The sequence below is a fragment of the Pristis pectinata genome, chromosome 10 (assembly GCF_009764475.1).
Source record: "Pristis pectinata isolate sPriPec2 chromosome 10, sPriPec2.1.pri, whole genome shotgun sequence".
In the NCBI taxonomy this organism is placed as follows: Eukaryota; Metazoa; Chordata; class Chondrichthyes; order Rhinopristiformes; family Pristidae; genus Pristis; species Pristis pectinata.
In genome coordinates this window covers 57,637,084-57,650,240 of record NC_067414.1, presented here as the reverse complement: position 1 = coordinate 57,650,240, position 13,157 = coordinate 57,637,084, and the positions used below count along the sequence as shown (strand labels likewise).

The 13,157-nt window shown below is 38.0% G+C and overlaps 1 protein-coding gene across 3 annotated transcripts in view; it reads left to right on the top strand.

Moving 5' to 3' along the window:
- si:ch211-243j20.2 (uridine-cytidine kinase-like 1) overlaps positions 1–13,157 on the top strand; it is a 67,146-nt gene that overhangs the window by 17,731 nt on the left and 36,258 nt on the right. For all 3 annotated transcript variants that reach the window (XM_052024479.1, XM_052024477.1, XM_052024478.1), the window contains exons 5-6: positions 5,430–5,501; positions 9,511–9,700. In XM_052024479.1, coding sequence (XP_051880439.1) covers positions 5,430–5,501; positions 9,511–9,700 — 262 coding nt within the window. The remainder of the gene's footprint in view (positions 1–5,429; positions 5,502–9,510; positions 9,701–13,157) is intronic.

Sequence of the window (13,157 nt, the reverse complement as noted above, 5' to 3'; positions counted from 1 at the left end):
CCACTTCCTTTCTGTTCAAAATGCGCATAGAATGCGTTAAGTTCATCAGGAAGGGAAATCTTGCCTGACGAATCTGTTGGAATTCTTCAAGGAAGTAACAGGCAGGATAGACTAAGGAAAGTTAGTGGATGTAGTTTACTTGGATTTTCAGAAGGCCAGTGACAAAGTGCCACACATGAGGCTGATAAACAAGATAGGAGCCCATGGTATTGCAGGAAAGGCACTAGCATGGATCGAAAATTGGTTGACTGGCAGAAGGCAAAGATTGGGAATAAAGGGAGCCTTTTCTGGTTGGCTGCCGGTGACTAGTGGTGTTCCACGGGGGTTGGTGTTGGGTCCGCTACTTTTCATGTTATATGTTAATGATCTGGATGACAGAATTGACGGCTTTTTGGCCAGGTTTGCGGACGATACAAAGATAGGTGGAAGGGCAGGTAGTGTTGAGGAAGCAGGGAGTCTGCAGAAGGACTTGGACAGGTTGGGAGAATGACCAAAGAAGTGGGAGATAGAATACAGCATAAGGAAGTGTATGATCATGCACTTTGGTAGAAGGAATAAAGGCGTAGACTATTTACTAAACGGAGTGAATTCAGAAATCGGAGGTGCAAAGGGACTTGGGAGTCCTAGTGCGGGTTCCTTAAAGGTTAACTTGCAGGTTGAATTGGTAGTAAGGAAGGCAATGTTAGCAGTTATTTTGAGAGGACTAGACTATGAAAGCAAGGATGTAATGCTGATGCTTTATAACGCATTGGTCAGACCACATTTGGAGTATTGTGAGCAGTTTTGGGCCCCATAACTAAGGAAGGATGTGCTGGCATTGGAGAGGGTCCAGAGGAGGTTTATGAGAATGATCCCAGGAATGAAAAGCTTAATGTATGAGGAGCATTTGATGGCTCTGGGCCTGTACTCGCTGGACTTTAGAAGAATGAGGGGGGATCTCATTGAAACCTACTGAAAATTGTAAGGTCTGGATAGAGTGGACGTGAAGAAGATGTTTCCAGTAGTTGGGAGAGTCTGGAACCGGAGAGTCTAGAGCCTCAGAATAGAAGGATGTCCCTTTAGAACAGATGAGGAGGAATTTCTTTAGCCAGGGGGTGGTGAATCTGTGGAATTCATTGCCACAGACGGCTGTGGAGGCCAAATCATTGGGTATATTTAAAGCAGAGGTTGATAGGTTCTTGATTAGTAGGGGTGCCAAAAGTTACGGGGATAAGGCAGGCTAATAGGGTTGAGAGGGAAAAACAAATCAGCCATGATCAAATGGCAGAGCAGACTCATTGGCCCGAATGACCTAATTCTGCTTCTATGTCTTATGGACTAAAAGAACATCCATGTGCTTAATGATCTTATACATAGTTGGTGTCTTGGATAATGATGTTGGACAGACAAAATGTGGTTATGCAGTAGAGAGGAGTGCCTAATATTGGTATATATTTGAATAACTTACAAATATATTTTTGGGATCTTCGATAACATTTGGCATTGAATTGGATAATTAACTGCTTTGGTTCTGTTGTGAATTTTAAGTCTTGTCCTAAATTTGCGAGAGCACACCAATTTTTCTGAAGTGTTCCTAGCTCAGGGATTAATGCATGTTTGAAACGCTGTAGAATCATAAAGATTAACTTTTTTTTAATATTTTGATGCCTTCATTTAAAGAGGTTTGGATAAGCCATCTGAAATTTTATACTGATCCAAATTCCCTTGGTGGTGAAATCATAGTAGTGAGTTCAACTTATTTGTAATATGTAAATTATGATAGAAATAAAATATTAGGTGTTATGGATTGCAAAATGAAGCATCACTCAATTTCTTAATAATGGATTAAAGATTATGCTTAATAATTAGTTGGAATATATTTCACCCACCATTTCTCCAACTATTTCAATAACTTCTACTTTAAGGGACCATGTCAAATACCATAAAGGTTAGGTCGGACGTCTGGCTGATGCACTTTTGGTCATTTGTATAAATGTATTGCATCTTTATTTTTAACAACGGAGGTTTTTTGGTTCCCTACATGTAACAATGCTTCCCTGCCTTATTTTAGTTTTGACAATATTGTTCCCTATTCCATGTATTATGTGAAATTCTAATGACTTAGAAAAGTTCATAAATGTAATGCCTGAAACCGTTTGGAAAGAACTCAGAAGGCTGTGTTAATTGGTTAATCATTGGCACCTGCTTTTTGATGACATTGTAATAATCCTCTACCAACATTGATGGCATTTCTCAACTGGCTGCAGAAACACTGTATAACTGAAGACTTACAATTAATGTCAGCCAACAATGAATATGAGCAGACATCCACCATCATTTGTAGCTTCTGGCTGTTACTCCCTGCATGCAAATAGGTTGTTTTCCCTCTTTTTGAAAAGTTTTGCATTTAAATTTGATGCTGCACAACCAAAACATGAATCTTGTAGGACAGGGATTTGTGACTTAAAAATTGATATTGCTTGAATTTTTTAATGAGGACTGCAACAGGTGTTGTGAGGGTGGTAGTAGCCCTCAAGCTATATAATAGATAACCTTGCTATGATTTTTTTCTTTCCCTTGTTCAGTATTGTCTGTCTAAAATTAGAAGACGTAACTATGACATTGCCAGATGCACTCAAATTGAAATTTCAGTTTGATGCAAATTCAGCTGAAGTTTCAGAATTTTGATTTGGAGTGACTGAATAAATCAAATTCTGTTTCATTGTACAGATATTTATTCATTCACAAGATCTGAATGTTACTGGAAATGCTGGCATTTATGGTCCAAATATATAAATAATTTGGCAATTGTACTCTGAATGCTTGCTTGTTTGTGTTTATCTGTTCCCAATTAGCTTTGTTGTACAACTTTAAGTATGATTAATTTTTGTTTTATCATAAGCTAATGACTGGATCTCACACTCTAGAGAATTGAAAAACTATTGAAAAGCCTAAAGGATTTTCTTTAAAAGGAATTCTTATGTTAGCTAACCTCTGATGGTATCAGAAACTATTTTGGTGCTCTTTCCCAACAAACTCAAAGTCCCAAGAAGGCAGAACATTTTTGCTTAGTTTTGAACTTAGCAGACAGATGACACTTGTGTGAATCTGCCACTCAGTAAACAGTATTAACGTGCCTTTATGCAATGCTCTGAATTTATCCCAGCGAAAGGAGCTCTGGGATTTCAAAGTGAGATTTGATTTTTGACTTGTAAAACTAATCTTTGATGTGTTGCTGAATTAGGCTTCTGAAGCAGCCTTCTGAACATTCTGTTTAAGAGGCTAATAGAGATGGACAGTAAATATTGGCCTTGCCAATGATGATGGCTGCAATCTGTGAGGGAGAAAGGAACATTATGACATATTAGCAGAAGAAAGAACAGTATGATGTGTTAACAGAGAAAATTGAAACCTGCAGTTTCTATGAAACAGAAGTGTAGCTGGACTTCCTGAAGGACAGTGGAGCTCTTGTATATGGTGCTCAATCTACACTGTGAAAAAAGCTGAACTGCCAAACTTTATTCATGGGCAGAAACTCTGAAATCTAAAAGAGCCATCATTTTCACAGAATATTTACTTCCAATTAGCAACATTTCAATTTTTTTTGTTTCAAATCTAATTTGCACTCTCAACCATGGGGACAAATTTCAATTGAATAATTTCAGAGAGAGAAAATTCAGTGGTTCTACAGAATAGTGCACTGTTAAGGGCAAATCTCTGGAATTGGAGGTATTTTGGTGAGGATCATAGTTTTCAACTTTGTTGTACAACATGGAAAAGTTGGTCCAATTCATCTACATCATCCAAGATGTGTTTGAGCTTGTCCCATTTGCCTGTATATGGCCCTTATCCCTCTAGACCTTTTCTATCCATGTACCTATCCGAATGTCTTTAAAACATTGTAATTGTACCTGCCTCTACAGCTTCCTCTGGCAGCTTGTTCCATGTATCCACCACCCACTGTGTGAAGGAAAAAAAATTGTCTCTCGGGTCCCTTTTAAATCTTTCCCTCTCACCTTAAATCTGTTCTCCCTAGTTTTAGACTCCCCTGTACTGAAATAAAGACTGTTCACCTTATCTATGCTCCTCATGATTTTATAGACTTCTATAAAGTCACCCCTCAACCTCCTATGCTCTGGGGGGGGCGGGGAAGGTCCCAGCCTATCCAGTCTCTCCTTGTAACTCAAGCCCTCCAGTCCCCACAACTTCCTCATGAATCTTTTCTGCACCCTTTCCTGTTTAATGATATCCTTCCTGTAGCTGGTGTCCAAAACTGTACACAACACTCCAAATATGGCCTCACCAATGACTTATACAGTTGTAGCATGATGTCCCAACTCCTGTATTCAATGCCCTAACCAATGAAGACAAGTGTACCAAACACCTTTACCATCCCATCTACCTGTATCACCACTTTCAGGGAACTATGTACCTGTACCACTAAGTCTTCCGTTGATTTTGGAAAATTAAAATTTGTTGATTTAGAAAATCCTGCAGCTTTATAGCATGTTGCTAATGCCCAAACAATTGTATGAAAAGTCTACTAACCATTTTTTTTAATGGATGAAGGAATAACAACCCACTAATTACTATAATTGTATCTAATAGGTTAATTCCTAAAATAGTTGAATAGGTGAAGTGGTTAAATTTATGTACTGTATAGTAAACTGATACTATATATACTTAAAAATTGTTGCAGGTTATAATTTTTCCTATGTGAGCTAAGTGTGCATTAATGGATATTTTTGGCAATTTTATCGATTTTTTTTAAAGATCTGAAATGGTCTTTATAATTTTAATTAATTCTATGTCAAATTTTTTTCCCAAATACTGTTACGTTTGTATTGATTGCACAATGTTAATATCAGCCCTGTACATATTTTTATACTTCAATAATTTTATTTATAGAAAGGTTAATATTATAATTAAATTTTAAATTGAGTTTCTGCTTGTGAATTTTGCATATTCAATCAAGTGCTTGTTATGAGTTTTGGACTCCAAGGAAATAGGCTTTGAAGGGAATCGTTAAGGAATAATTGAGCAACTATGTATTTTTCTGACCATGATAGCATGTAACTTATGAGAAAATATTGCAGTAATGTTCAGTATAATGACATTCACATTTGAGAATAGTACGTGTAATAGAAATTCAGAATTCATTTGTATGCTATTTTAGGACAGTTTTATTTACTCAAGTCATCCCATAAATGTTGGAGTTTTGCGTTGTGCATTCATGTTTTAATCAACAATCCAAGTGGGTGGTCTTGTCTGTCCATTTCCAATAGATTTAATTAAATTTGCAAGTTGATGTTCCAATTTGTCTTCCTCCATCACAGGTGGTGCCTATCATCTTTTAAAACTAAAATGGGTACCTCAGAATTACATTTTCTGTAGCATTGAAACTAGTTAGTAATTTTGCAATATGTTTGTTTTCTTGCTTGTTATTACAGAAAACTGTGTATGGAGCAAATGTTGTCATCTTTGAAGGAATTCTTGCATTTGCCAACAAGGAGCTTCTAAAGGTATGCAATGATTTTCTTTTTGCTACAATGTTTAAACAAAAACTTGTGAAGCACTATTATTCATTACAAAATAATGTGCCAAATTCTAGTGGTAACAGGCTGGATTTAATAATGTGACCTATGGAAAGAATCGTGCTCAGTTCCAACTGTGGGCACTTGCTGATTGTGGCCAAATGTATTGGCTGTGCATACACGACAGTCAGCTCATCTCTATACAAACACTAGAGAGATTTGCAGCAAGCCCTGATGTAAAATGGTTGAAAAATAAATTTGACTACAACTAAGCTCAGTTTAGTCAGATATGAAAGCCCTGTAAGGTTTTGCTTGTTCTCGCGTTCAAAAATTATTGAAAACTTTTCTATTTTTTTATTTTATAAAAGTCACGTAAAGACCATAAAGAGATCTCAATTTTAAAATCTAGAAATGCTAATATATTCCATAGTCACACACAGTCATTCTTCTCTGTTGAAGTAAAGGTGGAATCTAAACTGGCCTATTCATTTAAACATTAGTTGACTGCAATTTCAAGAATTATGCATTTGCATGCAAATGTCAACAAATGTATTGGGAGATGCCAATATTTTTCCCATAAAATCTGAACACGTTGTTATAAATGATTTTATGGAGAATTGTTGAATATAGAATTAATTTCACATGAGGAAGTAATTGATGTGGAATTATGTAAATTTGATATTTCAGGCATACATTATAGCTTTCAACATTAAAATACTCTTATTGCTGAGCTGCCTGTTATCCATTTTGAGTAATAAATGGCTTTTTCTTTCAAAATTGCCTCATTGCAAAACAAAATGGAATAAAACTCCAGTGTGATCAATATATTGAACGATGTTTTTGTTTCCATTCGATTCAAGAGCTGAATTTTCAATTTTAAGAAATATATTGAAGTCTGTTTCCTTTACCACAAAATCATAACTTTGTTCCACCTTTGATTTTGTTGGATTTTTATTGACCGCTACCTGAGAACATTGAATTCTTTTCCTCACTGAAAGCTTTTGTAACACAGCCTATAATTGTTAAATACATTGAATTTTTAAAACCAAATTTGAAATGTCTTGATCATCAAAGCATCAGATTATGCTCCTATGCTATAATGTTTCATATTGACACTGGCATTGAAATGTGTTGCATTGCCAAAGATGAAACGTTGTGCATTTTTCTTTTATTCATTCCATAAGTGATAATGAATGACATCACATTGTAAATGCATATAATGGCTATTGTTGAATACCTATATGGTTCTCAGTGTATTATATTTGATTAACATTTATATGGGCTGCATAATAGCCAAAGGATGGAATAAGATAGAATAGTAAAGGAGCAGATACTGGAGAAGTGAAAAATAATTAGGTAATTGATTGCACCCCATTGTGTTTTTGGGCACGCAAGTACTGGTAGGAACTTGAAACAATAAAGGATGGGTCTGCATCCATGGAACAAGTTTCAGTCAAGTCCAAGACGATATTTCACTCAATCATGGCAAAGTATAAGATGATTAAACAATTTATTACCGAATAATTAGACACTCTGAAGTGGATAGAAGGATCGTTCTTTGGCTGAGCCCAAAGAGATAGTAGTTCATGGCTTGAGTTGAATGAATGAGGGATTGGTAAGGTTAGGAGACACTAAGTGAACACTTGGCAAGAGAGGAAGGTGGGAGAGTTAGGTCGTTGATCATGAAACCGAAGAAACTGGTGGCTTGGTAAGTCCTTTTGGAGAATGCTGAACAGTACTGAAGTAACTGGGCTCATTGATGAAATCTGAAGAAGGAAGACAACAGTTGGTGGCGAGTGTGGTGTGGTTTGGGGTAATCAAGAACCTGGAGCTGGAAGTGTTCGAGATGAGCGGCTGGAGAAGAAAATGATAGGGTGGTGTGATCAGCATTAGGAAGGGGACAAAATGGGAGAAATGCCCTGAAGAGGGGTGGAGGGTGATGGCTGCTGTAAGAGGGTTTAAAAAAAATGCATAGAAGTAATGCATTTGGAGAAGCTAGCAAAATCTGCTCATAAATTAACATAGAAAATTAGGCTCAAGTCAAAATCAGCTTTTTCCTTACAGTACTACATTGCTGCTTGTGGGGGAAAAATACTGCACCATTAATTGAACCTATGATGGTTAAGTAACATTTCTCTTTGTATTGTAATGAGCACCTTTCTGAGGACATTCACTAATCAGTTCCTTTAAGTTGAAATAATTTCAAGAAGGAATTGCTCCTCTTGAGCATGGCCCCTGATAATAACCAGGAAGTGGAAGGTTGCAAGGATGGAATTTTTCTGCCAAAAAAAAACAGTCAGGAGTTTCCTATAGCTCCAGAGGAATTTACTGGCAAGATTTGTATGTTCTTTTAATTCTCTGCTTCCTTCCCAGAGCCAGCCAGATTGAAGACTGGCTGGCTGACTGTCAGGCTGATGACAAGTAGCACCAGATTGGAGTTGGTGGGAAGTCATTGGGACAAGAAAAAAATGGTGGTCAGGAAATTGGTCATTGGGTAGGGGTCAGATTGCAGAATGCAGGGAAAGAGTCATTTGAATAGATTGCAGGGTGTTTGGGGTAGATCACTGGGGGTTATTCACATCAAGCCTGAAGGCCAGGGAAAACACAAGGTATGCTATAAAGGCATTAACCTGATAGATGTGCCTCTTAACCCTCCCTGGAACCAGGAAATGATCATTAATCATGGGGAAAAGAGAAGCCTATGGAGGGGATCGCACAAGGCAGTACAGTAGATTGTTTGGGTTGAGTGCTGTTAACCATCACAGGTTCAATTAACAATGCAGTATTTCCTCCCCCCCCCCCCCCCCCCCCCCCCCATTAGCAGCAATGTAGTACTGTAAAGAAAAAAGTTGAGCTATTTGATACAAAAGAGTTTGAGAGTGAGGATAGATTTCAAGAAATGTGATGTTAAGGCACTAGAAACTGAAGCAAATCAGCCAAAATGAGTGCTTTTTGTCTTGAATATGAGGTCATGAAGTTGACTTGAAATCCAGTATTTTGCTTAAAGTTTTTCATTTGTCTTCAAGATGATGACAAGGAAGGAGAAAGAAACTGAGGCATTTAAGCAAAGTATATGCTGGGAGTTGAAGATGATTGCTATGGTATTCCCAATGATTTCATGCAGAAATTGGGAGTCATTGAAAAATTAATGTTTGTCAAGTAGTTTGAGAGCACAGAGCAAAGGAGGATTGAGTGCCATAATGCAGAGGAGGAACTAAATGTCATACTTCATGTGTGCAGATCACATTAATAAGCATGGGGGAGGTTTGCTGTTTATGGTAAGTGGTGGAACTAGGTGAGAGAAATCCTAGAGGACTGAGTAGTGGAGAGGCACTGGAAGTGAGGTTATGGTTAGAAATGTCAAAGATCACTTGGAAGTGGAGGACCAGGGAGGGGTAATGGGCAATAGTCACAAGAAAAGTAATGTGCGACTTGGTTAGGATCATTTTGGTGGAAAGAGTTTGTGGAAACTGGATTGAGGTGATTCAGATTGAGGTGATTCATCAGCTATGAAGGGGCAATGCTTGGAGAGTGAGCTATTTAAAATGTTAATCTAGTACTAACCTACAAAGGAAAGCTGGATGATCATGTTTAGTGGGAGTGGAGGCAAGGAGTGATCTCAATGAAATGATTTTGAAGAATGTGGGAGAGAAACTAGAAAGAAATGGATTTGAGTGGGATGAGGGTCTAAGGCTTTTACATAAGAGAAACCTCTGGAAAATCATCTAATAACCTGGCATCAGTTAGCGCACATGTTATCCTGATAGCATCCAGTTTTACCCAGCCACCTCATGTTTTGTTGCTGCAAATATTTCCAAATTATCAGGCTATTCAGTATGTAATGGATGAGCAGAAATTTGCATTACCATGATAATATTTTGCATTACCATGATAAATTTCTACTTACTAATAATTACAGTCAGTAGCAACCATTTCATGTGAAATAAAGTGCATTGTTTCGTACATTCAAAATGAAGGAATTCTCTATCTTTTTTAGCTTTTAGACATGAAAGTTTTTGTGGATACAGACTCTGATATCAGACTCGTTCGACGGTTAAAAAGAGATATATCTGAGAGAGGTCGTGACATTGTTGGTGTTATCAAACAGTACAACAAGTTTGTCAAACCTGCCTTTGAGCAGTACATAGAGCCGACAGTACAGCTTTCAGACATTGTGGTTCCTCGAGGTAAGAATTGTTTGCACATTGACCTGGGTTTAAGTAGCCTCAGTGGCTAAGCTGAAAAATGCTAAGTTTTTGAAAAATGTGGCTTCCAGTTTTCAAGTGTTAATCCTTTCAAGGTTATTGTGCTCCCTATCTGCAGGTTATAACTGGGGATCAGGGAAAGAGTAGAATTTCAACAATGGTGTTTGTGAACTCGAGGCCCTAAAATTAAATATTCAATAAGATCTTGTAAATGGGCAAAATTTGACTTCAGATGTAATGCAACATCTGCAAAGGAGAACTTCTGTTAGAATAGTTTCTCTATAATGACTCAACTTTTGGTTTATGGCGATCCCAAGGATTAAAAGATCTTTTCTGTTGTATTAACTGGTATTTTGGCTATGCGTGGCTAAAATTCTGGAATGTGATCTCCAAAGTGCATAAGGAAAAAATTCCAACAATAAAAAGGAACGTTATTATTTGTCATTCAATGATGCACAACACATGGAATATTTTTGAATGACTCGCCTTGGTCAGCATTGAGCCACCCAAGCTCACCACTCTCCTACCCACAGTTAATTCGGGAAGTTCCTGTTCAGAGAGGCCCATTAGCATGTGGGACTTCATACCATAAATTGAAAGCCCACCCCTCCCACTAGAAATTCCTTGATGATCAGTAAAACCATGCCCTCCAGATTATTGAATGTCAAAATTTGGAAATTTTTTTCCTGAAATTGAAAAATATTCAGTCTATTTAAAAAGATGCACTTAAATTTTAATTCTAATAATTTAAAAACTTAAAATGCCAGAAAGCAAAGCAATTATATACATTTATCAATGATTAAATGTATTTAAATTATTTCAAAAAGACGAACAGTCTCTGAACCTCAACCCTCTTCCCCCCTCCATTGAAAAGTCTGGTGCAGGTATCCCAACACAACTGCAAGAAACTGCAGGAAGTGGACACTGCAAACAAAGACATGCATGGCTGCAATAATTAGTGACCCTGAAGTCAAACATGAAGGTTTCTTTTTAGCTTTAAGCATTTTAAAGTTGCCCATTGCCAGATGAGGATTAAAACAGAAGCAGTGTTTATAGCAGCTATTTACCCATTCTGAATCTTCCAAAAGTGCTCATTGGCATTAAAGGTAATGCAGGTTCCTGAAAATATGAGAGTGCCCTTTTGAAATGAAGGTATAATTTTAGTCTGAAACTGCCTCATTGTGTCAGCCCAGTTCTTTCTGTAAATGTAGATTCTCAGTTGAAATAACTGTTATGTAAATACTCACCTAGCAATATTTAAATTTGTGTATGCTTTGCTGTTGACCTGTGGGGTTCCAAAGCTATTCACAATTTATAGTAATGACTTGAATTAAAAGGCAAAATGTAACATATCCAGGGTTGCAAATGATTTAAAAATAAATTAATTGGGAAAGTCATCTGTGAAAAGGACACTGTGCAAAAGGGTTAGATAGTTTTGAATGAGAAGTGACAAATACAGTACAATGTGAATAACTCACTTCCTACAATGATAGGAAGAAAAAAGATTTTTTGTTAAATAAACTAAACTAGTAATGTTAGTATACTGCAGGATCTTGGTGTGCTGGTTCATGAACAACTATGAAGGCATTTTATATATTTGTCAGTGGGGTGTGGATGTCATTGGCAGACCAATATTTAGTATCCATCCCTTGAGAAAGAGCAGATGCTGGAAATCTAAATTAAAAATAGAAAATGCTGGAAATACTCAGGTCAGGCTGCATCTGTAGGAAGAGGAACAGAGTTAACGTTTCAGGTTGAAGACCCATCATCATACCTGGGAAGGGGACAAGAGAAGGTTGTTAAGTTGTAGAGGTGGTGGGGATGTTTCTGACGGGGTAAAACAGGGGTGATCATAAGCTGTAAACAGGGTCATTTGATCAATGAGTGAATGGGAGCAGTTAGATAGTGAGAACATAGTATAGGAGTTGTCAAATGCAGAGCAGGAGGAGATGCCCAGCAGGTCAGACAGGCCATTTCCCTCACTCCCAGAGGGAAAGTGAAAGGTGGGGTGGGGGGAAACAAACCAAGCTGATTCTATATTGGAGAAACAAATACAGATTGGGAGATGGATTGTTGGAGTACCCGAGTTCAGTCCACAGGGGCAACCCCAAGCTTCCTGTTTTCCTGTTGTCTGCCACTTTAATTCTCCATCCCACTTCCACAATGACCTATCAGTTTGTGGCCTCCTGTACTGTTATAATATAATTTATATATATCATGAACAAGAGATCTCAGCACTGATCATAGACCTCCAGCCAGAATAACACCCTCCTACCAGTGCTCCCTGTCTCCTATAGGCAAGCCAATTCTGAATCCAAACTACCAATTCACTGTGGATCCTGTGCATCTCAATCTTCCTGATCAACCTACCATGAGGGATCTTGTCAAATGCCTTATTATAGTCTATGTAGACAACATCCACTGCCCGACCCTTACTCACCTCCTCAAAACAAAAACTCAATCAAGTTTGTAAGATGCCCTGTCCCGCACAAAGCCATGGTAACTGCCCCTAATTAGCCCATGTTCTTCCAAATGTGAGTACATCCTATCCCTAAGAATCCTCTTCAGTAGCTTCCTTACCACTGATATGAGGCTCAATGGCCCATAACTTCCTGAATTAACCCTATTTCCCTTAAACAAAGGAATAACATAAGCTACTTTCCAGTCAATGACCTCGCTTGTGCCTAGAGAGATCTTCATCAAAGCCCCAGCAATCTCCTCTCTTGCCTCTCTCAACAACCTGGGATAGATCCCATAAGGCCCTGGGGCCCATAAGGCCAGCTTGATGCTCAACACCATTACCTTCTTGATCTCAAAATGCCACAGCATTTTAAATACCCCACACTGATCTCACTATCCTCCATGTCTTTCTCCTCAGTGAATACCAATGCAAAGTACTCATTTAGTACTTTGCTGATATCCTCTGACTCCAAGCATAAATTCCCTCCTTTATCCTTGACCGGTCCTACCCTCTTCCAAGTTACCATCTTGTTTTTAATGTGTGCATTTTAAAAAAAAATGCCTTGGGATTCTCTTTAATCATAGTTGCCAAGGGCCCTTTGGGTTCCCTTTTGGCCCTCCTAATTCTTTGCTTGAGTTCTTTATAGCTTTCTTCAAAGGCCCTGTCTGATTTCAGCTTTCTAAAACCTTGCGTATGCTGCTTTTTCTTTTTGACTAAATTACAACCTCTTTTATTATCCAAGGTTCCCTTACCTTACCATCTTTGTCCTTCCTCCTTACTGGAACTTGCCTGTCCTTAATCTTAAATTAACCTTAGCCTAACCTTAAACTGGTCAGCTGGTACTTAAATGACTCCCACATGTCAGATGTGGACTTGCCCAATAACAGCTGTTCCCAATTTACTCTCCCAAACTCCTGCCTAATAATGTTGTAATTTGTCCTGCCCCAATTTAATATTTTCCCTCTAGGTCCAGACTTA